The following is a 27,437-nucleotide window of genomic DNA, read 5'->3' as shown; positions in this document are numbered from 1 at the left end:
GCCCCCGTGCCTGTCGGACTCCACCCATGATGCGTCAAAAGCGACCTTCTGCAGGTGTCGCGTCACTTTTCCCACTCGAGAAAAGGCGAACACACACACGCAGCGTGTCCGGGCTCCTCACACACACACTCAGGGATCTTCGCTGCTGTGTCAACTTCCAGCAGTGTGTGTGTGTGTGTGTGTTTGTGAGGAGGGAGGCGGAAGCTCCGGGAACCTCCACTCAGCCCACACTCGGTTCAGTTCGGGCTCTGGAGCACCGGGATGTCTGCCGTGAAGGCGCTGCAGCAGTGGTGCCGGGTCCAGGTCCAGGGCTACCGGGATGTGTCCATCACCAACATGACCACGTCCTTTAGGGACGGCCTGGCTTTCTGCGCCCTCATTCACAAACACAGACCCGATCTCATGTGAGTATTTACTGGAACAGGAGCCACGGCGCGGCGGGGGCGCTGGGTTCCAGAGCCACTGGGTGCTGAGAGGATCCAGCCTCTTTAGTCCAGTTTGGGACGAGCGGAGCTCCTTTTTACGGGTTCGTGATGAAAAGAGACAAACTCCGACTTTTAGTCCGGTCAGAATAAAAAACAGGAGCGGATTCCGGAGTTCGTGTTCTGTGTATTTTCGTAACTTTATTCACATGATAAAACTTTTAAGTGTGCTCGGATACAAGAAAACACAACCTGGTGAAAGTTCTATGTAACTAAATTTATCGTGTTTGGGTTTACTGGTGATGTGACTGTTAAATTTGACCTATAACCAGTTCCTTTATCCCCCTCCTACTGTAACCAGTTAATATACCCTCTGTCCCAGTATCCCTGCTGAAAGCGACCTGTGACCACACACCTTCTCAGGAACGCGACTGCAGAGGAGAATTAATCTTGTTTAATTAAGTGACATGGAGACATTAGTCATGTGATCTGTTTGTTTGTCTTTATGAGACTTAGTTACTGTTGTTGATGTTAATCATTAATGCTCCAGCTTTGGTTTGAATGACAGCTGCTGCACTCATGTCATCTAATAATGAGGTGAAAATATCACACGGTTGCTACGGGAACCAAAGTGGAATCTGTGCTTCATTTTTCCTGGGAACTGATGCAGCTTTGTTAAGAGTTTGGAATTCACTTATGGCTTCCAGATTTCCCCCAGAAATTTGTTAACAGGGGAATTCCATCGTCCAACAGTGATTAATATTCTGCTCTTGACACTGTTGGCTCCGGATGGTGTCGCTAGCTCTTTCGTTGTCCTTTTTAGGTTTCACTTTGACAAATATTCCAGAGCCATGAGTCGGAGTCCCGCAGAGACCCATATCAAGATGCTCCATCTGTTCCATTCCAGTTTTTACCCACAGCCTGACCAGTGCTTTGGTTTGTTTCAAGCCGGAAACAGTCATGGTTGAAAACCTGATTTTATTGAACATAAACATAAAAAGCCTGTCAGCTGTTGGCGCCGTGACCACCAAAACATGGTTTTCATCCCTCGTGCGCAGATGTGCAAAGATGGCGAGCGTGTTCCGTCTCCGGTGATGACCGTTTCTCTCCTCTGTTGCAGCAACTTTGACTCCCTGAAGAAGGAAAATGTGTATGAGAACAACAAACTGGTGAGGCATCTTTTCCATGTTGACTCGTGGTCCTTTCCAGGTGTTTTTTTGATAAACTTCCAGCAGCTTTTGCTGCAGTATTCCGAAGTTTTATTCTGTTTTCTCCCCGTGCCTGTCGGGACACTCTCGCTCCACTTTGATTGGCGGCTTGGCGGCTGCTCTGTCGGCCTGCCTCTGCATGTTTTCTGTTTTTCCTTTTGCTTCCACTGAACTGATAAAATCCCATTTGGAAATTCCTAAAATTCAGTGAGACGCTTATCTGTTGCTCCGGTCATGTGGGTCATATTCCCTCAGGGTTTGGATGCCTACAGTAAAGCCAGGCTGTATGATTTGATATGATGAAACCCTTTCGTTTTCATCCTCTCAGTCGGATGTGTGTTTTCCTTATTCCCAGGCCTTCGGGGTTGCGGAGGAGGAGCTGGGAATTCCTGCCCTGCTGGATGCAGAAGACATGGTGGCTCTTCAGATCCCCGACCGCCTCAGCATCCTGACGTACGTCTCCCAGTATTACAACTACTTCCACGGACGTTCCCCCAGTGAGTATCGCAGCCGCCCTGCCTTCGCCTGGCGGTTGCGCCACATCCACATCGTCTCCGTGTGTCTGCAGTTGGCGGCATGGGCGGTATTAAACGTCCAGCTGAAGGCCCCGCAGAGGAGCCGTCGGGGAAAAAGAACCAGCCGATGGTGTCGAAGGTGTTTCCCTCATCCCAACCCACCCGAGAGAACAGCCCTCCCCCCTCCTCCAACACCTCAAGACCTCCACCTTCACCGAAATACCCCAGAAACGCCAAGCAGGTGACCTTCTGGTGACCCTCACTCATTTATCCGCCATTACTTCTGGGTGAGAGTGAAATTTCTCCCTTCTAGGACGTCGTGGTTGAGAAATCCAATCAGACGGGAACGTTGAGCAACAAGTGCATCTCCTGCAACAAACGTGTTCACTTAGTGGAGCGACACCTGGTGGACGGGAAGCTCTACCACAGGAGCTGTGCAAAGTTAGAGACTTCTCGGAATAATTAAATACACTTGAGCAGAATTCAGAGTGACCTAAAATGCGTTGTGTTTGCTCAGGTCGCTGGCGCCCCTCACCAACTGCCCTCCTCTCAGAGATTTACCCACAAACACCTCTGTTTCCAAACCCACTCCTCCAAGAGACCCCAGCAAGACCAGCATTGACATCTCCTCTAGACTGGGGCCAACATGGCAGAAAGACAAAGCCAGCACTCCTCCCAGTTTCTCCAGCACACTCTCTACTCCATCTCCACCTCCTTCCCGCCCTGTTTCCGCTCTCTCCTCCGCCGCTAAAGTCAGTCGGACATCTTTAGCCTCCAAACCCGTGACCTCACAGGCGCCCTCTGGGCCGACGTTCACCACGACCGCCTCTGCTGCTGCCGCCGCCACCAGGCCCGCCCCTGCTCCCCGCACCTCAACCACAGTGGCAAAGACGCTGCAGTCCAAGATCCAGTTCTTCCAGTCAGACGACTCCGTTAATAATGAGAAAAAGGCCACCAACACTGACACCAAGAAAGCAGGCAGTGGGACGGGAGCAGTCCAGCACGTTACGGCCGGGGAGGCTGTAACCATCACCGTGAATATCGGTAAAAAGGACGTGAGCTTGAACTCAGCTGAGGACAAAAGCAAAGCGTCTGGGGTTGGCTCAGGGTCTGGGAATGGGTCTGAGAGCAGCAAGGCAAAAGCAGCGGCATTCATCTCCAGAAAACTGGCCGAGGAGAACAACAACAACAAACCACCGTGGACAAATGTGGCGCTCAAGAAAACGGACAAGTGAGTCATCTTCACCGTGCGCCCTCTCCCGAGTAAACTTTCTAAAAAGACGAAAATCTTAAAAAAAAAGGTTGGTGTTCTTTTTCAGTTTCAGAAAACCTTTTTAATCACCTTTTACCATCTTTAATCCATCAGACCTTCTCAAGTGGAGACACCGAAGAGGGAGAAGGAGGCCGTCAGAGGGAGAGTAAAACTGAAAGTGGACCCCTCACTTCTCGCTGATCTCCAGACCCCAGAGGAGTCTAGACCAGTCCCGGTCCCACGTAGACCCCGGAGCAGAACTCCAGACCCAGGACCCACAAATCCCAGCAGCATATTACCCAACACCTCAGGTTCCACCCCTCCTTCAGTTCTGTTGTACTACAACTTGTCTGTGTGTGTGTTTATCAGAGAGGTTTAACACTGGTGAGATGAGTCACTCCTACTAAAAATCTATGACATTATTGAGGTCTCACTTGATATCAACCATTTCTTTTGTTCTTTATTCAACCTTCTGTGAAAACAAAGCTCCTGGAGGCACCATTAACTGGGTTCACTTCAGGAAACCAGCTCTTGTTGATCCAGTCAGTCAATAGTCAATAGATTCTGAGTGATTCTGCCCAGACCAGCCCATTTAAGTCAAAACTCGTCATTTCTAAATGGGAACATAATCCATTTTTCCCACTTAAATGGTTGCCGATTCATCAAATGTTTTTTTTTGTTTGTCTTTAATTGTCTCTCGGCAGCAGAACACGAGTCCCCTGCAGACTGGAGGTCAAAGCTCAAACCCATCTCCAAACAAACCAAGTAAGTCCATGTTATTGACTTCTGCCATTCCCCCCCATGTTTTCCGGACCGGCCCTAGCAGCAGGGAGTGTCTGCACGCGGGCCCGCACGTGACATCGCCACCGAGCGTTGAGCCTGACAGTGCCTTTGTCTCCCTGATGTCCGATCCCTCCATCCATCCTTTGATCCACGTCCCTCCTGTAGGACGCCTGTACCCGCTGCTCTTCCACATGTCTCCGCCAGCACTTGCTGTCGGGGCTTTGGGCCCCTTCTTCCGCCACATGCGTGCGAGCCCCAAATGGTGTCAACGCTGAGCAGAGTCCTCCGTGGTGCAACATATGCTCAGCACTTGGGGCGGCTTTCCTCAGATGGCCTTTCCTCCCGCTCGGATGGATCAAAACCGTAGCGAGACGGATTCAAGGATAAATGATTCACGTTGCATTGTTTTGTTGCCTGGCCAGTAAAATACTACCACCGCTGGTTGTGCAATTGTGATGGAAAAATGCTCCGGCAATGAGGATTTCTGTGAGGAGGAGGCGTGGCTTATTGCTTTACTCCTGTCGGACATGAGGGGGCCTGATTGCGTTGTTATTTTCTTTTAAAATAAGGGGTTTAATGCCCAACATTTCACACATTTATCCTCTTTGCTGTGTTCTAACGTACGTATCTTCAGGGCACTTGGTCCTTCGCCTTCTTCGCCGAAACTCTCGGCTAATGGACCCGGAAAGTCACAGACTTCAGGGCCTGCGCAACCTCAAGGGCCGTCACCGAGCATTTCCATCACTCCACCGGCGCCAAAGGGTAACGTAGCACCTAAAAATTAGATTAAGCTAACTGCTAACATACAGTTGCTGCATGCTAACAGGAAACCGGAGAATGTTCTTTTTGCACCTTGATCATCCTTGAAACATCCTCGTGTGTTTCTGTGACACCTCATGACTGAAACAATCACTTTTCCTGATTGTGCTGTTTAGTGATGTTGCCCTTGTCTAGGCTTGTCTGCCTGGTCAGTGGACTCCCATAATGCATTGTGAATGGTACCATACCACCGATAGGCGCTAACCGAGCAATATGCACTGTCATCCTTTGTGGTTGGACTCGAGAGGCTCGACGTGACAGGAACTTTTCACAGGAAGCACAGCAATGTGGTTATCTTGTTTTATCGATAAGAGGGTCATAGGAGTGTGCACATAAAATAAAATTGTCTCAGCCTGACAGAAACAAAATAATTTGGAGGAGGGTGATGAATATGCGAACTTTCGGTGACCTGTTGGGGGTTTTTGTTACAGAAAATGGTGGAACGTAATGAAAGACTGCCAAAGTTTCCCCAAGTGCACGGGGAATTATCCAGCTTTGGCAGGAAAACATTGCTGGATATTAATTATTAACTTACCGGCACAAACACCTCCTGGGGTTTCGTTTCAAACTGTAGGTTTTTAAAGGATCTAATGATGCTTTTATGGTCTCAGGTTCTCTGAATGGCCAGCAGGACCTAACCAGGCCAGACGCCGAGGCAAAGGTCTCCAAGGTGCAGAAAACTCCCCCATCTCTAGGGTTGACTGTAAATGAAGGCTGGATCTGCCTTAGTGAGGATTGTAACTGTACCAGTGTGTGTTTCCTGTGTAGAAGAAGCCCGACTACATTCCCAAAGAGGACATATTAAAAGAGCTGCAGGAGATCGACGATAATCTGACCAAATTGGAGAAGGAGGGCGTCCAGCTGGAGATGAGGCTCCGCAGATGTGAAGAAGGTGAGAGGAACGCTTTCTGGGTCTGCTTAGAGATGTGGGTGGAAGACTGTGTGTAGGATGAGCTGTGTGTGTGTGTGTTCGTCAGACGGAGAAGACGACTCTTTCATGGATGAGCTCATGGTCGAGTGGTTCAACTTGATCAGGAACAAGCAGGTGGCCATGCGTCGGGAGTCTGAGCTGGTCTACATGTGAGTACACACACACACACACACACACACACACACACACACACACACACACACACACAGAGGGAAGGGGAGGGCCCTATTAAGCGATTACAGAAACAGACTTGTGGCCAGAAGGTTGACAGTTTGAATTCCCAGTGTCCTCCCACCTCCATCACACTGCAGGATGTCCTGGAACGGGGCGACTTAGCTGCTGGTGTCGGCAGCCAGCAGCGTCCGTCGGGAAGCTGCTCAGCGCCACAGGTTCCACCGCCATTGACAGGCCGTTTGACAAATTCTTTCAAATTGATTTTATTTCATGCACATGGATGCACTAAATCAAGTGAACAATTTATGCTTTGATTGATCTTTATTTTAATTTTCAACTTCCTGTCCTGTCTGCCACCTGCCAGCTAAAATAGTAGCCAGAAAGGTTACAACCTTACCTTGATGTGGAAAATCCAGTGACGTCTAGTGGTGAAAATGCGAACTGCAACATTAAGCAAAGATCTTCTCCAGGCATCGTTGATCATTGTGATCAGCAAGCAAAGCAGTCGAGGTTACCATTATGACGTCGGCCAGATGGGGGTTATTGATCCACTGTGTTTGTGTTGTGTTCACACAGTGGGAAAACGCAGGAGCTGGAGGAACAGCAGCCGAGCGTAGAGCAGGAGCTCCGGAGACTGATGGAAACGCCAGGTGGGTGCTGGAGGCACTGGGCAGCAAAAACGGCTGAAATGTGGTGAATGAAACATGTGTTTGTGTTTGATCAGAGCACCTGAAAAGCTCCTGGCACGACGAGAGGGAAAAAGAGCTGATGAAGAAGCTGATGGAGATAGTGAATGACAGAAACGCCATAGTGGAAGGTCTGGACGATGACAGGCTCAGGTTTGTACGCTGAAAGGTCCAGATATTCCTGAACATCTCGGTTTGATACTTCACTCTCAGTAGAGAGGGACATTTTTTTGGTCCAAAATTTTCCGAGCCAGCCAGGAGTCGAACCTAGAATCTTCTGATCCGTAGTCAGACGCGTTATCCATTGCGCCACTGGCCCTGATGCTGCCCTCCATTAGCTGTCTGGTCAGAGCGAACCAAAACCAAGCCTCCACAGATGGTTCATGTCTGTTGATGTACGTTATTGTGTCCTTTTCTCAGGGAGGAAGAGGAGGATGAGCAGCTCAACAGGATGATGAAGGATTTCAGTGAGTATCTCCGCCGCCTCCACGGGGTCACGTGACCCCTCCCACCGCAGTGTTCATTAGTTACCACAACCCCACGTCGCTGCTGCCGTTATAAATGATCCAATTGAGGATTTTCCATCATCGGCGGCTCTAATTGAACTAGATAGAATTTTCGCTGTGGTTTGTGGAAGTACATGTGTGTGTGTGTGTGTGTGTGTGTGTGTGTGTGTGTTGTTTTAAGGCCAATGTTTTCATCTCATTTGATCTAATGACTCCTAATGGAAAAAGCATCAAACAAAATGCTCCCCCTCTTGTTGTCGACCGCATTCCTATTAGACAAATGGATAATGTAGCTGGTTAATTTGACCCTGTGGTGGAATCCAGTTAAAGCGCCTTCATTTGCAATTCATGACCAGGAAAGCGAAGCTGAAATCCAGGAGATTTATTGAACTTCAGTGAAAGGTCATTATGCTATGCTGAACGAACAGTGACTGTGGGCTACAACTAGCCGTTTCATTTTAATATATTCATAAAGTTAACGCCAAAGTTTCACCAGTTCCTCCCACTCTAATTCATATTTTATGGCATAAAATTCTTTAGCACAGAACAGCTAGCTGCATTAGTGTAGCCTAGTTTGCTTGCAGGTGTTTATAGACGTACAAAATAGGGTGTGTTTGTCTGTGTTTGGGTGTGTGTTGATCACCTTTCTGGTTTCTGTTTGTCTCTTTCAGACATAAAGAAAGAGAAACCAAAGAAAAAGTCTCCGATGTCCAAACTGTTCGGCTGGGGGGGCAAGAAGGAGACGCCATGACGACTCGCTTTGATGTCGTTCTGCTGTACATTGTAGTCTTAATGTCGGTTTACTTAGCCTGTGATTCATGAGGTAACACTGTGTGTGTGTGTCTGTGTGTGTGTGTGTGTGTGTGTGTCTGTGTGTGTGTGGAGCTGTCATTTTAAGCTCTTGTAGAGAAATGCCCTTCCCTCTGTCACTCTTAGCTTTAACGGCGCTCCTGCCTACAGTCTCTCTCACACACACACACACCATGAGGGGTTAATGACTCACCAGCAGTGATGTTTGGGTTCAGCGCTCCGGTTGTTAGTTTTAATACCCTTCAAGTCTTAATGTGTCTACTTAATGCTGTCAAACACAGATTTTCTCTTCTCTTCTCTCTCTCACACTCACACTCACACACACACACAAATGTTAACCAAAGTTAAAGATCGGGGCCTGACAACGGCTTCCTGCTCTGTGCTGGTTACCCGACTCTGGTGTTCGCCCTCTGAGCTGCGTCTGTTCGCTCTTTAAGATCTCTGCAGGGTGTGTGTTCCCCTTTAAAAAGGTCACATGTTTCTTTAAATTTAATTTGTTTCTTCTGGCCTACTGCTTTCGAACTTGCCCTTTAGGGAACAAGAGAACTCATTTCCTTTTACACATCCCTTAACTTTTTTGTTATTTGGGTGTAATTTATCCATTTTTTCCCCCCATAAATGCTCTTGTGGGACAACACGTGAATTAATTCAGCCTCTGTAAACTAGCAAACTGCATATTCACATCTTAACATCAGTTAAGCAGAATGTGTGGGTCTAGATCTGCTGTTTTTGGTGGGTTTTTTTATGTTTTCAAGCTAAATGGTTGAATGAATCTGGTCCACATTGGATCACTATTAATTTTAAATATCTCTCCAGCATGTCTGGTCCAACTGGTTATAACACCAAGGCCAGATTATTTTGTAATATATAGTGTATTCTTTGCTTCTTGTGTATATTTGTAAAGTTTCTCAGGTACAAATGTGTGTATTTAATTTTAAATTAGAAACTATCAAAGAGTTTTTAACATTCTGTAATAAATGCACTTAAATTTTTAGAAAAGACATGATATTCCGTCGAGTTTATATTTGGAGGTAGTAAATAAATAAATACGGCAGTTCCATTTGTAAACACTAGAAGGCAGCATGACGCTTCTGATGGTGATTTAAAGCCTAAAGAAAGTTTTCCTTTTTTTATTTTTAACTTTGCTCCTATAATAAAGTAAATTCGAACTTGAACATTTGCCTCCGTCCACCTTTGGCTTTAGTACTCTGCAGTAAAACATAAGCATAGCTACAATTAAATCAAATCGGATATATATATATTAAAGGATATAAGTGTCTATACTTTTTTTAACGAATTTTACTGAGATTGCTCCTGGTTCAACTCATTGTTGTAATAATGTAAATAAAATAAAGAACTAATCAACTTTAAAATGATTGTTTAAAAAGTTAAACAGAAGAAGAAAGAACAATTGTCTTTCTTCTGCTCTTAAAATGCTGATTTTAAGGAGAGAGACAAAAAGACTATGGAATCTGGGTTTTATCTCAGTGTTTTCATGCCCTGTGGTGGTAAAAATACAAAAACCCTCCTTCCTTCACTAAAGCAACATTTGTTCCTGCTGTTAAACGTGAAAGTGTTTGTATATTCCTTCTTTAAACCGTGATAAAATGTTCCATCAGCTCAGCACTCTGCCTGAATCAATCATTTCCCCGCTTGACTCTGGAACATGTTTATCTTTAGGGTGAAAATGTGCGTTTAAGTTGACTCAATGAGGCACATTTAAGCTGTAAATATACCTACAAGCGGGGTCATTTACATAACACAGTGGCTCTCAGACTCCTGCACACTCCTGCACTGGTTGGCTGAAGGTGTGTCCTGAATGCAGCTTCTGTCTCTTTAAACCATGTCAAAAGACTATAAAGTCCACATTAGCCTGTTGCTATTGTTGTCTTCATGCCTTTGTGTTCCCGTCCTCACTCTTTAAGCTTTAAATGGAGACGGTGTTCACAATTTGACACGCTGCACACCCCTCACAGCTTCTCCTGATCCCTTCAGCAGAGCCCGGCTTACACATCTCTAACAGCGTCTCAAAGATCTGAAAGTTCACCTTTAATTCTTTCTCTATGGGTTTTGGCTCTGCCCAAAAAAGAAATTAGATTACCTGAAAAATCTCAGGAAGAAGATGAAGTTTTCTTCAAATGCAGACGCTAAAGTTCTTTATAACCTTTATAAGATCAAACCACATTAAATGTTGGTCACTTTAAGGCTGATAATTGTATCATAAGAGAAATATCTGAACAGAAAAAGTGTTTAATCAACATTTTCATGTCATGCAGCAGCATTTTGTGGCTTCAGGTCCGTCACTGGGCATCTTGAAGGCCTCGGAAAAAGATGGATTTACAGAAATTTCAGATTTTCAGTGATCTTCTGCTGCAGCCCGCTCCCCCTCCAGCCGTGCTAACATTAGCTACAGACGAATGTAACAATGATGGTTTAAACTGGTATAACATTATGTCATGTACTATTTGTCTATTTGTTGTGTGATTATGGTGCATCACCACATCTATTGACAGTTAGTTACAATAATTCATCCTCATTGTAAGAGTGAGAAATAGTTCTGTGTTTATGTGTGTGTGTGTGTGTGTGTGTGAGTGTGCGTGTGTCCTGCATCTCACTGCTGTAAATTGTGTTTGAGCCACAGAGAGTGTGTGTTTGTGATGTCAGTGCTGGAAAAGCTATCACCGCCCAGGGGACCCCTTCCCCTGCAAGAACCCGAGGACGTTGCCCGTGGAAACCCTTCGCATGTGGTCTCCGCACGAACACACGCACACGCACACATACAGCAAAACGTAAACACATTTTAGTGGCAGTGACAGGCGGGAAAATCATCTCGGGAGTTTTCATTCAGGAATCTCTCTTTGTGTTTCGCTAAGTGTCTGTGAAAAGGCCCGTGTGCGTGCGTGCGTGCGCGCTAGAGAGCAAAAATTAGCTCCTCCATGACTGGATACTCAATGTTTCTTTGAATGACTAATGCAAAAGACAGAGAGGATATTCGCTCAATTAATCTCCAACGCCATCGATCAGGGTGGAAAAGCTCCGCTCAGGTTTGCCAGCCGACGCCAAAAGTTTGATTAAAGCAGGAAAGTTAATGGTCTCTAGGCGAGTACAAAAGCCCAGAATTTTCTTTTTTCCTTTAAACTGTTTTGGTTCTCCGACTGTAAGGACAAACAGTTTTGGGGCTTGGTAGGAAAACCGTCGCAAATCCAAAGTTTCCAGGGCTTTTAAAGGATGAAGTTTGTTTTCAGGAGGAAAAATATACTAAACAACCTTTTTGAGTGGAGTCTTAAATAAGATGAAAAAGTATTCTGTATATCTATAGTGAAATCTACCAAGATAGAGGTGTTTATAGATGGATTTTGACAAAAGACAACCCGTATGACGTCAGAATATTTAAATATGATCTGTTTACATTATTTTATAGTGTCGACCTCCTGCAGCCACCCTCAAAATCCGCCCCGTTATGGTCATGCAAAATCAACACATTACATATGAAAAACAAACCGTAATTAAACATTTCACACCCAAAACAACTGTGTCGTCAGATGTTTATTGTGCTCGCGCCAAACTCCCCACCCTGGCCGTGACACCCCACGTGCTTTTTGATCGACCCCACCCCCTTTAAACTGGCACGCGGAGCACAAATCAGGGCGGACAGGCGCGCGCGAGCCACTGTTAGCAATTAGCCCAAGTTTAGCATTAGGTTAACAAAACGGCTAAGGTTATTTTAACTACTACTGATATACACGAACGAACAAGAGTCGTAAATATGTAACCAATATAACCAGACGCTCTCTATCGCACCCATTTGCCCATTAATAATCAGGAATAAGTTCAACCCTGGTTTTCTACCGAATATTCGTTTGCTTAACATGGCGAGAGAACAATACGGGTACTATTTTGTCCCATTTGGTCTTTATTGGCGTTATAATTAATCGCATCAGTTCATAAGGAAATATAATGCAGCTCCCCCCACCCCCCCATAATGGATTATTCCATCATCGTGCCTGTAAAGGTTATTGTTATTTACACAGTTTGTGACACAGTGACATAAACATAAAAACAAACTCCCCCTTCCCAGCAGGATATTTAAGAAAGTAAGTATTTTTTTTAAAAATGCAGAAGACAGATACTGTCAGTGTTTACACAATACTTTAATGGTGATATCAGTTCATTAATTCATTATGTGCTTGTTTTGATATTGGATGTGTCCACATTGGTTTTGCACCATCACATGTGCAGTTATTCCAGATAAATTGAAGATTTGGTTTAATAACAGTAATAATGTCACACTAAAGTCGGTGGAGGAAGCGCTCCCAAAAGGCCACGTGTAAGAAACTAATGCAGTCTATTTTCAGACCTTATGTGCGCAGACCTTATTTTTTAATGCATTAACAGTTGATTTAAGAAGATCTTACCCCTGAAAACCCTGGTGGAATAAGCACAGCTGGGAGGACAGATGACCAACATACCTGGTGTTGCTGTGAGGACAGAAACACACAGGTAAGAGAAAGAAATTAACGGTAAAAAGAAGAAGCCATTATTGGATTCACTATGTTAGCTATCTGTTAAAAGAGAATAGTGCCAATATGCTCTTTAGTTTATAATATCAGGTCTATTATTGGCTATGTTAACACATGTAAATTATTTCACCATAAAACATTTTTCTGAATGATATTGTAGGTCCAGGAATTGAGTTGTTTTCATAATGAGAGATTGCCCTCCAAATCCATGTAGTAATTTAGAGCCGTGCATTAACTCTATATGTGTGCACACGTGAGCTCGTATTAATCGTTAATTGGCCTGAATAAAGATCAGCAGCGAGGCGCTGCAGCAAAAGCTTGAAGCAGAAAATGAGAGTCGCACTTGAGAGGCTATTGGTTTCATACAGGAACAAAAGTGAAGGAGGGGAGAAAGGGAGCGGGGATGAAAGGACGTGATTTGCGGCCTTAATCCAAATTGAATTACGCCGATAACATCTCTCTTTCTGGATTTATTTTATATGTTTTTTTCACCCCCATATTTCATTTAAACGTTTACCTTCCACATGTAAGTGCTTCACACTTGAGTTCTTCCAGAGCACCTCATAATAAGATTCCTTTAAAAACACAAATATGTCATTATTCAGCTAGTAAACAATGTGGAAACAGGCTGTTTTTCCTGTAAACATGAAGCATTTTTCACTTAATTGTTGGCTGCGTATATAAAAGTCTGAACGCTTGTTCAATCTGTTAAAACCAGCCTGTAAAGCTGCACAAACACAGAATACTGGAATCATTGGGCCAGTATATATTTACTACATTTCCTGGCTGTTGACCTTTCTGAGTCCCCATCCATGACTTAATTTGCTGATGATATATGTGTGTTTTCGCTGGACTCTGGTTCACGATTGTGTGTTTGTTGCTAGTCTTAATCTGATGGATTGACACTGTTGTTTAAGCCTGTGGTTCTGAACATTGTAGCATTCTTAAGAATGACAACTGAATTATTGTTTATTGGTTTGACTAATTTGTTATTATATGTGACGTTACAACACTCTGTGACAGGTAAAATATTGTTGGCGTTAAGACATAGAACTAACGAACAAACAGCAATCAGTCGTCCTTCGTTAGTCTGGCTGTCCGTCTGGCTGTCTTTCGCTCTGTTAATAATGTGAATTAGCATATAAATGAGAGTTAGCATGTGATAGAAGCCACTCTGCTTCAATCTGTCCGTTGGGATTTATGATTATCTCATTCTCTTTCTTCACTCTTTATCACTGGCGTGTCCGTCTGCCTCCCAGTCTCTCTGCTCTGTTCACACACTCGCTTATTTCTTCCTTCCTGTTTTTATTGGCTCATGCTGTTTGTGATTATTTACCTGGAGGTGCTTTCACACTACCCTTGTGTAAGCACAGGTAATGGCTCCTGACTAATTAGCAGATCAATCAAAGCATTTGGGAAATAGACACACACACACACATACACACACACCCTCCCTCCTGTATCAAGCTTTTGTGCACGTCATAAGTGTTGGTCTCTTGTTCCTTGGATTTGTGTCCCCGTGCCGCCAGTCGAAGCCCAGTGGTACGCAGCAGGAGGTGTTAATGATGTGAGGGCTCTGTGTTCTCTGCTGGGAGCGATCTGTTGTGCGCTGGCTGCTGTCTGTCACCACACTAGCAGAAAAACATCTTCATAGTTCATGCAGAGCGTGCGCTGGGCTCAGAGAGTGACGCTCGCCGTTGTGTGGTTCTGTGCATATTAAAAAACATGAATCTCTCACTCACAATGCCAAACAACCCTAAGAAAACTGTGCATATGTTTTTATTTTCTGAACACGCTCTGTTCTGCAAAGTTATGACTCAGTGTAATTTACATGCAACAGTATTTGTCGCTTCAGTCTTTTTAAAATAATATAATCTGGTCCTACAACATCTGCTATTGCCACTATTGTTCCCATTATTATCGCTTTAGCAAGCAGCTTTATTCTGCTAACAGGAAAGGAGAGGCTGGATAACAAATTATGTTAGCAGGAATCCTGGTGGCTAGAAAGGTGACATAAATCTCACAAAAGGGCAAAACTTTGTGACTGTTTTGGCAATTAGCGCCCTGACAAAGAGCAGCATTGCCTCGTGGACCTACTGTCCATGAAAAATGCTAATATGTAGATCTGCATATTAGCATTTTAAACCAAAAAAAATCTACATTCAGTTAATTTGTTTGAGTGCAGATTCAACCAGATATGAGGCGCTGAACTAAGTTAATGGAGCAGTATGGAAGAGATATATTTAAAGTAATCAGAAAATGGCCCTGATATGCCAACAGACATTAAGGAGCCATGTTAATTTCTTACTTATATCACCAACAACAGCAATCCAGTCGGAACATTCTCATTTCATTATACACCATCATCAACGATCTCCCAAACACATCCAGCTAAATTTGGCTAACTTAGTTGTAATTAATGTAGACACAGACATTCCAAATAATCTCTACAGTTGAATAGCGTGATGCATGTTTGTTTGTAATGTACTAGCACGTATGAAGGGAGGTCATCGAATTAATTAGGTAATACATTTCTGGAGAAATAAAACAGCGACTTGTTATTGCTAACATTAGCAACACAGTATCAGAGCCCGGTCCTCCGGCATAATGATGATACGCTGTGGAAGAAGTTCCGGCATTAGCACAGCCATTATATCAATATGAAATGTAATTGAGACGGGAACATGAGTAACGTAATGTAACAGTAGCTTGCTTGTGATAGCAGTACCAGCTCTGACCACAAACTCCCATACTGCTATTTTAAATTTTGCTAATGTATAGCGCTGAAGGGGCTGAAACCGAAGTCCATGTTTAAATTTGGACTTTTACAAACTCTCCCTGGCTGAAGGAAGAGGAGTCCAAAAAGCTCGTCGCGTCCGTCATCAGCACCATCAGTCTGCTCATGTTGGGCACGCTGTGTTTCGCTCACTTGCGTTTCTCTGGGTAAACACTGCGAACTGTAGCTGGCGTCTGCGTGCAGGAACCGAACAGATGATATAGTGAGCGTTAAACAGTCTGACTCAGCCGTTCTAGCTCCAAATCAAACACAAACTTAGCCACTGGCGCTGAAGGCCGAAACAGGAATTTATCATGGAGGGAAACACGAGCGCCAGAATCCAGGTTATTTCAGATTTTCTTACAACCTTTTTTTGTAAAACAGTAAAAAAAAAAAAAAAAAAAGTCCTGCTTTTGGGTTTTAGTCCACACGTGTTGGAAACCAAACACACAGACGGATCACACTGTGGGGATGAGGATGTATGAAGCCGGACTGAGTGAATTAAATTGAATCACAGCATGTTAGGCTTCCCCGCCACAGGAAGAACATTACAAGACACTCATACACATACACCAAACCCTTAAGGTCTGACAGTCTTTCAGATATCCGCATTAGACCCTATAATCTAATTCCTGGCTATCGTCTTACAAATCGAATCATGACACACCACTCATATTCAATATCACCAAACCTACAGTCTTTTAGTTTGGCCTCTCAAACTGCCGTGTAAAAGCTTCATCACGGGCCACGCTGATGAAATTACCCCCTATTATCCACCCCCTTTCTCTCTCCAACGCTCACTGGCTCCATTCCGCCTTACTTGAAGGAGTGTGCAGATTTAATTTGCAGCAGGACTCATGAGCCACTTAGCAGAGTCTCTCTCCGTGTGCAGGGATTGATTGATTAGGCCTTATCTTGTTATCTTGGGTCCGTGGTCGTTTGATAGGCCTGTTTGTTCTCTCAGTAGTCTCTCAGTTTTTCTATCTGTATCCCTTTCCTTTATGTGATTTCACGGCTCTCTTCAGTGTGTGTGTGTGTGTGTGTGTGTTTGTGTGTGTGAAGGCCTGCAGCGTCTCTGTCTACTTTTCCTCCAATGTGGGAGTCAGACACTGATAAGGAGGGATTGTCTTGCACAATCTGAATTAGGAAATTACACAGTTTACCCATGGAGGACTCAGATACCCCCCCGCCCTCCACCCCTCACCTGTCCGTGGACTGTGAGGTTTTATTGGTGTTTAGGATAATTGCTGACTCAGTAAATCCTCTGCTCACCACTGTTGATGTATCAGAAATGAAGCTCTTTATCCAGATGATGGGACAAGCAAGAGTTTATTTCAGTCTCTCCAATAAAGCAACTTATTTCTATTGTTACAGGACTTAAACATTAGTATCGTAGACGGGTGTGTGTTAAGGCTGGAAGTGACGCCCGTTTGGGACTTGTCTCATGCTTTAATGTTTATTATTTAGAGCTTCAATAATATCAGTCATAAATTATAGCAACCATTGTATCCGAGCTGTATTTAGTAGCTTCTGGAAACACTTAGTTGTTTTTGTGCTGCTTGTTGTCTGATTTATAAAGATGGTTCCTTAATATCTTTTATTTATTTTCATTTCCTTGATAGCCTCTGTGCTGCCAGACGGAGTCTATTATGGAATCCAAATGTGGCAAAAATCATCCCGCTGTGATAAATCGCCGAAATTATTCTGATGTTTTTCAACCGTCCTCGCCTTCGCCCTCCTCTCCTCCTCCATCACTTTGTAATCCAAACTCACCCCTCATAGGGCATTCCTCCCCCCATCCTCCACCCCTGCATCCTCCCTCTCCATCATTCCTGACCACCTGCACTGCTCCTCCTCATCCAAACCTCCCTCCTGAACTCTCCCCACCTCCAGGTCTCCCCTCCGGTCCCCTCCACTTTCCTTGCCGTCTGGCCCAGCCTCATAAACACACACACACACACACACACACACACATATTCCTGATCTACATAACACACACACAGCCCTGTTTTGTAATTATAAATGAATTTCACGGTATGAAGCTTTTAATGCAAATAGTATTGTGTGTGTGTGTGTTTCTCCGTCTCTGGGCAACCCCCTCCCCCCCCCACACACACACACATACTTGTACCCCTATCTTTCCCAAACCCCGACCCTCACCCTTGCACCTTAACCAAAACCATAACCTTAAAACCAGGCTTTAACCTTCAAACTGACCTTTGAAGAATTGTGAGGACCAGCCTCTTTTTTCCAAAAATGTCCTCGTTTTGCAGGTGAAACGCGTATTCAGGTTCTCACTATGTAGCCTGTGAAGAAAACACACGCCCGCACACAGTTGGAGTGGCAGGTTCTCTCTAATGACGTCCTCAGAGTATAATTAGTCTGGCCAATTAACAGCAGTAACGATGCTTGCATTCATTATGTCAAATTACATCGTGCTGTAGTGTCAACTCAGCTGTGCTCACCTGCCGTGGCTGTCCGCGTCGGTACGATTGTACTTCTGATAGTTGACTCAATCCTATTATGCCGATGAACAATGTCCTATCGGATTTTTCTGTCCACACAGAGGCGTGTGTATGCATTCAATTAGCACGCACGCTGCAGATCTGTTATTGTCTGCTTGTTGTCGTGGCGACGCTCTAGGGCCCTGGTATAAGGCCGGGTAAACGGTTTAGATCAGTGAATGGCATCATTAAATAATTGACAATGACCGTTTTTCCCCCCAACGTGTTATTAAATGCTATATATTCTATGAGTCAGGTGGGATGGTGGCAGCTGTGATCTGTGTGGAGTCAAGATTTCTGCACACACACACACACACACACACACACGTAATGGATTGGATTGGAGGTGGATTCATCTTAATTAGCATGGTGAAGGTAAACTAACCTGCTGGGAAGACCCACACAAACAGAATTTTGATGACTTTTTCCCAAGCCGAGTCATACATGACCATCTAAACACGCAACTAAATTGGCTGTTTGCCCTCAAGAGAAGGTCTTTGGGGATGAGGGGAGAGGTAGGAGAAGGAGCATTATCATAATAATCTAATTTAATAATAAAAGATTAAAATATCAAGTGGCCACAATCATTTAAATATTTGTAATACATTCAAGAAATCTAAGTAAGTTTTAAGATATCTTTTTAACTTATTTTGTTCCCCATGTTGAACAAAACAAGGTTTGCAAAGCTCATTTTTTAAAGGCTCTATATAAATAAGTTATAATGAGCAGTATTAATATTGTTATTGCAGAGGTGAGGCAGGTTCCCAAACCTTTCCCTATTTTTAAATTTAATTAATTTGCACCCTAAAAAAAGATTCAAGATTCAAACTACACAGAGAATTCCAGAGTTTCCAAACGAGACCCGAGGGTTGACGTAAACTTAAGCCCTGGACCAGTTCTCTCAGTTGTCCTGGAGATGTTTCTACACCTTGACTGAAGTCCACCTGATGATGTGGAGACACGTCGGCCTTTCTAGAAGGTCTCACAGCTGATGAAGTAAAAAACAAACTCTTGAGGTCTCCAGATCTATGGAAGGATTCCGAAACAGCACTGCAGCACTGGAGATGTCCAAGGCTGCAGTAGAAGTTCAGAACCGGCAGGACCCAACGACCGAACTGACCAACCCGGGAAATCAGGCAACTGTGTCAAGACTGACTCAAACGTAGTCAAACAGAAGACAGGGACCTGAGCAGTCCTCTGATGGGCAATTAGCCCGTGAAGTGACACAGACATGCACACAAAGCTCCTAATAAATACACACACTATCACACAAGACTTGCTCTCTTGATAGGCAATTAACTTACTTCAGACACCTAATCAGCAATGGCTAAAAATCTCCCTCTAATCACACACACACACACGACCCCCCACCCCCACCCCTCACCCCAACACACACACACACACACAAATGCAGCTTTGCATATGCAGTGTTCATTGAAGCATTGATATGCAGCGTGAGCGGGAGAATCTGTTCTTCTGCTAGCGCCTTTAGCGCGGCTACATCCAAAATGCCCGCACACAACTCGGCCACACGCGCACGCCTGAACTCACCGGAGGGATCGGGGGGGGGGGCAGATGATTCGTCAGGAGTCCTGCTGAGTTAAGTAATCACACTCGGGTGTTTAATTACTAACGAGAACCTGATGATGCTCTTTAATTAACACGGCACTAATGGAAGAGTGCTGGCAAATCACAGCTCTCGGCCCTGAATGTTGTTGGAATCATTAGAAAGCAAAGGATTGTGGGTGAGGAGCCCCAAGCTGTAGGAGGATGGCGGCAGGACGATTTTCTCGTTACACCATCGAAGAAACTTAACATGTGATATAAAAGAAGGTGTGTGTAAAAGAAATGTGCTGCACATCAGCTTGAATATCAGTCCTGTAACTAGTTTACAGTCACATTATTGTTCTTCTATGTTTTTGAGTCATGCTTTTCTCTCTGAACCATAAGTATTTTGGTCTCTACTACACAGCATTTTCTCCCCTATAAATTGGAATCCTTATTGTTTCTCAGCTGCTCTTTTACCGTCAATGTTCCCAAACAAATCCCTCCTGTACCTCCGCTGGATAAAGCCCTAACGGGATTTGTTCGTTGGCTGGTGTCTGTTACAGAAGCACAGGAACTTGAGCGAAGTTTTATAGTTTTGGGGAGCCAAGGATGGATCGGAAGGCATCAACGCGGAGGGAAGGATTAGTGTTGTGTTAACGAGACGCACCGTACAAACCGACGAAATGCAACTAAGCTGAGCGTAATCAAACTGATTTAGTTCCTGGCTCCCATTTAGAGGGATTAACAGACAATGTTATTGTAATCACAATTGTTCTACCAGTCAGGCTGTTGAAGCCGCTCTTCTCTCACTCAGCAGCTATTTTTCTTGTCCTTATTTTGTTAGATTTATTTAAACTAAATGCACAAGTGAGCAAATATTGTCATGACTTTGGGTGAAGGATGCAGGTAAAGACTTTGATTTCTTCCTCCCTCCTTTTATTTCCTCCAGAAAGCCGCCATCTGTTTATAGGCTCGCTGTATTAAAAAAGGACAAAGGGTTAAAACAGAAGAGGGATTTCAGAAGATAATTAAAGAGGAACGGCCAGCCAAACTGTTGAAGGAGGCACGGAGGAGGGATTGGGAGCAGGGAGAATATGGAAGCTACCTTTGTTGTGTCTCAAACCAGTGGATCAGCTCAACTGCCTCTCAGAGTTCCATGAATATGCATTCATGCAGGTTATTCATCCATGACCATTGTTACACTTCAGATTATATCCCATCAGAGAAACACTGAAGAAAGACCAAATCAAAATGTATCGAAAAACAAAAACTGGAGCTGTTCATTCATGTCTTTGCAAGTTCTTTTGTGGCATTTGAGGAATCTTCAAAGTCGAAATCTTCAATTGCGGCTAAAATAATACCATCTTTTGAGGAAGGTCTAATTAACATCAATTTGAATAATCAGATTATTCTATATTTGTAAAATATGCTCCAATTCATTCTGTGGAAGTCTTTTATTATCCCGCTCAAATAGACAAAAGGTAATTTGAGAACATCGTTTGATGTCGGCATTGTTGCATACGACAACAGGTTATATATAGTGACAAAACGCAACTAGAAATTACTATATTTTCCTTTTTAAAGTTAGCATTGCATCGCAGGCTGCCTAAAAGATTCTTTCAATCTGGACTGATATATTTGCAATTTTAATCCTATTTTGTCAATTTACTGAGGCTGTTATAGGCTGAAATTGTTTCCTCTTGATGCTTTTAGAGGAAGTAGTGCAAAAGAAACTCTTTAGCTAGCAGCTAATTAGCCCTCAATTTTGGCATCAACCACCTTTTTAGAATGGAAATATGGAGTTTAACCACCGGAGCCTTTTATAGAAGAATTTGTTAACACTATCTTATAACCTATAATATATAACTTGTAGAAGAAACATTAAGACAAACACGGTGAAGAACCTGTAAGGTGTTTTCATACTCATCATTTCCTGTTGCTAAGTGCTGGAAAGGCACAGGTTCTCAGTATGAGCTTAAATACCACAGACAGCTCACGGTGAACTGAACTGGGAAAGCTGGCGTTCCCAAGTCAAACAATGAACATCACACTTTTCCTCGAACGGCTGGCACAAACCACAGTAATATAGGTAGGAATCACCTGGAGGAAACAGAGGAACAAGGGGCTAATTAGTGATGATGAGAAGTTAATTTAGTCAGACACCTCAGGTAATGCCCCCCCCCCATCTTCAATTCTCTGCCTCTCACCTCCTCTCGCTCTCAACTGCTCCCCTCTTTGCATATTACTTTTATACTCTCTAGTCCACCACTTTTCATGTTACAACAAGGTGTCAAGTGTTCTGTTATGTGCTTTTCCTATCTCCTCATCGCGTTTCTCTTACTTTGGGTTAGTCGGACACACAAACACATATCCACCCGCTTTCCTCAGAGGGTGGGAACGCTGCAAAACAGGTGAAATTGTCAAGTTGTCTAAGTGGGAAATTACATTATCTCTGTGCTTTGACATTGCCGAATTGTGCGTGTGTGTGTGTGAGCTAAATGTTTGCTAGCAGGTGAGCCTGTTGTTGACAGATGGTGTTTGTGAGAGAAGCTCACTCCCTGCAGTCTCACCCTGGGAAAATGCTCATTCTAGACAGGTCTGCTACACACACACACACACACGCACGCGCATACATACACACATACACACATGCCATGCTTGAATGCACATAAAGCAGCACCACGCAATCACAGGGCCTTAGAGTAGATTATAACACGCTGTTGCGTCACAAGGAGAGAATTCCGAGTGTAAAAGTTCTCCACACACGGAGCCATTTTGTGTCTCTGAGATCAGTTAAGTAGTCTGCTGGCTGCTTTAGCAGGTTCGCCGGAGCGTGGAGATGGTGGAGGAGTCACTATTAGAGCTAATGGCAGCTTAAGCAGCCTTCAAGCCAGACTGGATGTGTGTAATAAGACTTTAAGTGCGATGGGAAGGAAGAACACCGAGACCCATTTAAATCCACCACTAAATGCTGGTGGCGGGGAACTTACAGGCGTAGGTGAGTGGGCAAATAAAACAACCAGGAGAAGACGAAAGTAACCTGTGAAGTGAAGGGAATCACAGGCGGGGGGTCAAATCATCCAGTGTAGAGAGTCAGACAGTGAAAGTGTCAGGAAGAGAAGAGCAAGGCGGCGGCGGGAGGGGGAAGCGGCTGAGAGCTCCTGTAATTAGTCGGTTAATTACATCTGGATGATGATCTGCTCGGGGGGATGGATGTTGTTTGAGCTGTGTGTGTGTGTGTGTGTGTGAGAGAGTCTGTATCATTGGCGCCTGTGTACACTTCAGAAAGCATTTACTGAAATGGGAGCTAATTCTCGCTGTCTGAGGCCATTACGGTATTAATTTAATTTGGGTTCGCTGTCGCTAGCTCATTAACACATCTAATTAATTCATTGACATCAGAATTAAGTTGTTTCGCAGAAACTGACACCTCTCTCTCCTATAAGAGAGGGAGTGGGAGGAGAGCCGGCAACAGATTGAATGAGAAACAGAGACATGAGATGAGCCGATGTGAGAGGGGAGAGGAACCATAGATTAAATCACATCTACAAGAATAATCTATTAATAAACCTCGGCTGCTGTGGGTGTAGTCAATCTACCATTCAGGAAATGAAGATGAGGGACAGAGGGAACAGGGAAACTAGTGTTTAAACCTGATTTTACAGGTTTAAGCTGACGTCCAACACTAAAAGCGTGTGTGCCCAGAGCAGCCGAGGTGGCCCAGTCAACGCCTGACATCAGTTTCATCCAGAAAGAAGAGGCAACATTAATGGATTACACAGTTTTGACTCATTTTCGAGGAAATTATGTGGCTCGGCCTGAAAATCGTATTTTATATAAAGCCGATTAGCCGCTCCTGTCAGTTTTTTTTGGAATCACTCTTGAATGGAAGACGGTGCTCAGCATCGGTTATTCCGTCAACTAATCCAGAAAGTTTTTTAAATGTGTTGTGAAAGGCAGTGATCTGCTGAGTGTGTGTGTAGCAGTTCAAATCTCCCCTTGAAAGAAAACAGGGTCCAACTGATTAAGTGTGGAAAGGAGATTATTTTGGTGCAACCTGGCCTGGATTTGTGGTCCGCCCAGCGAGCTGGCCAGGCAGGGGTGCGGGGATTATTTGGATGTAACACGCAGTGGGTTTCTTGTTTGGGGGGGCTGTCGTCACAGTCTGTCTCTGTGGTGAAATTGATTAAGGCTGGTGGAAGGAGGCGCTCCAGCCGTGAACAGGTGCCCCTCACAGTGGAGCCATCTTCATCTGTCGCTCTCTCCCTGACCGCTCGACATTGTACTTCCTGCTCTACTTCCTGCCGCTCTCGGCCGGTCTCTCTTGATCTTCACTGACTTTCAACAACCTCCTGAGCTTTCTGCCCCCCTCCTGTTCCTACATCCCCAACGCCTCCCCCTTCTGAAGTCCCCACCTGTCTTGATCAATCCAGCCAAGTTGGATTAAACCCTGGAGAAAACTTCAGAGTCTTCCTGCAAAACTCCAATGGAGAAAAAAAAGAGAAAACAAACCCCAGCAGAAGTCGGTTAATTAGACAGGATTTAAATGCTCCAACGGTTTGGTTTTTGTATTTAAACTGAAAGTAATTAGATCATTTCCAGAGCTCCGAGTCACTCACACAGATCTGGTGTTGTGCTCATTTATGGTTGTTTTCCCATTTGGAAAAATAATGAAGCTTGAAGGTCACGTTGTCTTGGCCCGAAGCTGCGCGGCCCCGCCCATCTTCATGGCCCCGCCCACCACGCATGCGAGCGCAGACTTTGATGAGATGATGAATCTCTTGGTCATTGAACATGACCAACCAGAGAATCCCGGGGGGGGGGGGCGTCAGTGATCCCTCGCTGTGATCCTGGAACAACAGCTCTATAAATCTGCATCTTTGAAAGCCTCAGTGTCCCTCCTCAAGACGCTGTTGGACTAGTCCCGGGGGGGGGGGGGGAATAGAAAGAGGGAGTGATCGACAGAGAAGAGAAACCTCACCCCTTTATTGCCGAGGAGCCACATCAGCAGCTGCAGCAATTAACCCCTTCCTTCTCTGGGGAGCCATTAGAAGGTGGAAGAGCCTTTAAAATTGCGTATGGCTGCAATTAGAGCAGAGAAAGTGATGAAATGATTTGGCTAAGATTTTTCTGTATAGATTTTTGGGGGAAATGGCCCTTTTTTATAGCTCCATAAATTGGAATTAGAGCAGGGGCCTCAGTTTCTGGTTCCTCATTTTTCTTCTCCCGTTCCCTCTCCTTTTCTATATCTTTGCAGATCAGGATATTATGAAATCATTAGCAGCAGATTTGCGTCGGCTCCATTGCGCAGGAATGATATGAAGCAGGATCTATTTTTAGCACATTAGTGGAGATCTGGGTCTGATTTGATCTTCAGCATTTTTGGGAATTGGGGAGGGGGGGAATTCTTTATATCCAAAGCAATTCCGCTGGCGGTTGCAAGAAGGGAAAGTGTTAGCAAACGAACATTCTTTGTGAGTTTATATATGACAGATCTGCAGTTGTGTGTTGGCTGGATTTCCCTTTTTTTGAGGTTTTCTTTTTTTTGCTGTATGAAAACCTGCTCAGCTCATCACAATTACTGAAAGAGGCGCCATAAACTCGTGTCACCGGTTCAGATTAACGTTCTAATAATAATCTGAGATGTCATTTTCAAATTCTCAATTTGTTTATTTCCATTCGGGCTCCTGCTGAGCTTCTCTTCACCTCCTTCTCCCCTCTTGTCAGTAAATCACGGGGCTAATCACGGGCTCATCCTGGGCTTCAAAGCAGCCACTTAAGCAGACCCGTCTCATTGGAGTGTGACACGCACGCCTCTCCAGCGGCAGTGTTTTTGAATCATTCGTAATCTGGATAATTACACATGAGAGGAAATAAATGAGCAAAGCGTTGAGTTAAAAAAAAAAAGAAGGGAGCAGCGCAGTGAAAGCAGCCGAGTGCTTCCTGACACGTCGACTCGTTGGCTTATTATTTTGCTGCTGTAGTTGTTTGTTTACTCATTAAGGATAATCCAATTAAAGCTCTTAAGTGCGGCTTAAGAGGAATCGTACACACAAACGGGGCTCGGATTGGGTCCGGTTTTGGAGGGAGGACAGGTTGCGGAGGGTGGGGGTCTGTGAAGCCCCTCCCGGCCTCCCCACGCAGGGCCGGAGAAGATGGTGCCAGGGGCTCGGGGTGCCGAGACCATAACATGCCACCGCGGCGCTTCGGCGTTGGCTGGTCAGTGGCGCCCCCCGCCGTGCTTTCCCGCGGCGCGTTGGCTGACTGGTTCCCCCGTGCACATATGCCCACTTACACTGTGTTCCTCCCTAATTAACTGACAGACTCACAAGCTTTGGTCAAACATCATCGCGCCTTCGCTGGCGTGACTGGTCCCTTTGCTCCCGCCTGGACCGGACCGGGTCTTTTTAAACCAGAACGCACCCTCTGGCATCAAAATGAACCCAGTAAAACATGTACACGGTGCATATTTGCACATGCGACCGCTGCGTACGCATTAGCTGCATATATTTGCATATGCTCAAACATCCTGTGTCACACAGCCCCCCCCCCCATTGCATTCCTACTGGTTTCCTAAATAATTTCTATTATCCTCTCACCCAATCAAAGGCTGCACTATTTTACTTGAAATAGACGGGCGGAGCCTGTGCTTCAGAGTTTGATCATTAATTATTAGGCTCCGTTTCCTCTGAGGAGAGAAGCTGATGACAGCTAATTAAAGATGAAGTGATGTATATGCTGGGCTTTTTCTGCCTCTCCCCTTCACAGCCTCTCCTTTCCTGTCCACCTGCCATGTCATATGCATTCATATGCTAGAACTGTAGGCCATAAATATCTACAGTATATGAGCGTGTAGAAGGACCTGGGTTTGTGTGTCCTGCTTCAGCGAGTCCAGAGTATTTTTTCAACCCAGACATTGTTGTGGGTTTAAGGTCGAAACATTGTTGCTACCCAAAGGAATATTAACCATGTTACTGCGGTTCTTATTCTGTTTGTGGTTCTCTCCATCGTGGCAAATCTGTTAAATGGATGATAACAGGTGAATAGCTTCCAGTCACATGATCACTGTCTGGTTTCCTTCCGCAGTAACTGGCAGATGATCTTCAGGCTCCATGATGCACCCTCTGGCAGGAAGAGACTCAAAGAGGCAAGTAAAGCAGAATGAAAGAGAGGTGGATTGAAGGGCCGGTTTTTGAATGAAAAATGGTAGCAGGTCGCTGTGGCGAGGCCTCCTGGACAAACCGCCACACATCTCGCCCCCTTCTTTAGATTTCTGCCCCGACCCGTCCGCCTCCAATAATTTCCATCCTTTTCTGCCGTCCCGCTGAGCCCAGCCCTGGGAGACCGCGCTCTTGAGTCCATGGTGACTCTAGCAATAGCAACACCAATGGAGGAAATCATTCCTGCCTCCAGGCGAGTCATTACAGGAAGCGGGTGTGAGATTGCAGCCACCAAAATCTATCTGTGGCCCCACGACCAGCCAGAGACCAGTCGCCGTCCTTCTTCTTCCTCCTCTCCTCCTCATCCCTCCACTTTCTGTTTCTAATTGCATATATTGCATTCAAATATTCAGGTTATTAATTCCCAAATGCGTCATCTAAAAATAGATAAGATCTAATCTATTGACAAACTGGTGGTAGTAAGAAATGGAGTACAGTGGGAATTAAACTAACATAAAACTCAAAAATTCAGCAAAAGTACACATGTGAAGCTGCTGCATCTTTAAGTATACAAAGTTAATTCTCCTTTGTTTATTCGACTGACAACAAACAACAAAACATGTATTCAAACTGATTTCACCCTTACTGGCCAGAAGGTGTCAGCTCTGTGTTGGCTAGTGGTCAGCAGTCTGCCTAACGCACACCACGTGCATTCACACACACACACACACACACACACACACACACACACACACACACACACACACACACACACACACACACACACACAGATGACCATGATCGGGCCCTGTGCCCCACTGAT

The 27,437-nt window shown here is 44.8% G+C and overlaps 1 protein-coding gene, 1 long non-coding RNA gene and 1 other non-coding gene across 4 annotated transcripts; 2 read left to right on the top strand and 1 right to left on the bottom strand.

The window, feature by feature from the left end:
• Window positions 1-83: 83 nt before the first annotated feature.
• Window positions 84-9,281, top strand: micall2b (mical-like 2b). 2 transcript variants are annotated; one of them, XM_029850841.1, is made up of 16 exons: window positions 84-404; window positions 1,543-1,591; window positions 1,986-2,127; window positions 2,199-2,386; window positions 2,459-2,586; window positions 2,663-3,376; window positions 3,512-3,708; window positions 4,105-4,162; window positions 4,815-4,942; window positions 5,611-5,669; window positions 5,768-5,891; window positions 5,977-6,079; window positions 6,681-6,754; window positions 6,829-6,943; window positions 7,211-7,257; window positions 7,968-9,281. In XM_029850841.1, exons 1-16 carry the CDS (start codon window positions 262-264, stop codon window positions 8,045-8,047), a joined length of 2,349 nt encoding a protein of 782 aa, XP_029706701.1. In that variant the 5' UTR covers window positions 84-261; the 3' UTR covers window positions 8,048-9,281. The 2 variants fall into 2 exon arrangements, with proteins under 2 accessions (XP_029706701.1, XP_011611151.2); XM_011612849.2 differs by having other exon boundaries at window positions 85-404; window positions 4,102-4,162.
• On the bottom strand, window positions 7,037-7,109 carry trnar-acg (transfer RNA arginine (anticodon ACG)). Its single transcript has one exon. It is a non-coding gene; the product is annotated as a tRNA-Arg (tRNA).
• A 2,495-nt stretch (window positions 9,282-11,776) lies between the features above and the next one.
• On the top strand, window positions 11,777-26,602 carry LOC115253336 (uncharacterized). Its single transcript, XR_003891656.1, has 3 exons — window positions 11,777-12,200; window positions 12,502-12,606; window positions 26,541-26,602. It is a non-coding gene; the product is annotated as an uncharacterized lncRNA (long non-coding RNA).
• Window positions 26,603-27,437: the final 835 nt, after the last annotated feature.

Source organism: Takifugu rubripes, chromosome 17, assembly GCF_901000725.2.
Source record: "Takifugu rubripes chromosome 17, fTakRub1.2, whole genome shotgun sequence".
Classification (NCBI taxonomy): domain Eukaryota; kingdom Metazoa; phylum Chordata; class Actinopteri; order Tetraodontiformes; family Tetraodontidae; genus Takifugu; species Takifugu rubripes.
This window is presented reverse-complemented; position numbering and strand designations above follow the sequence as displayed.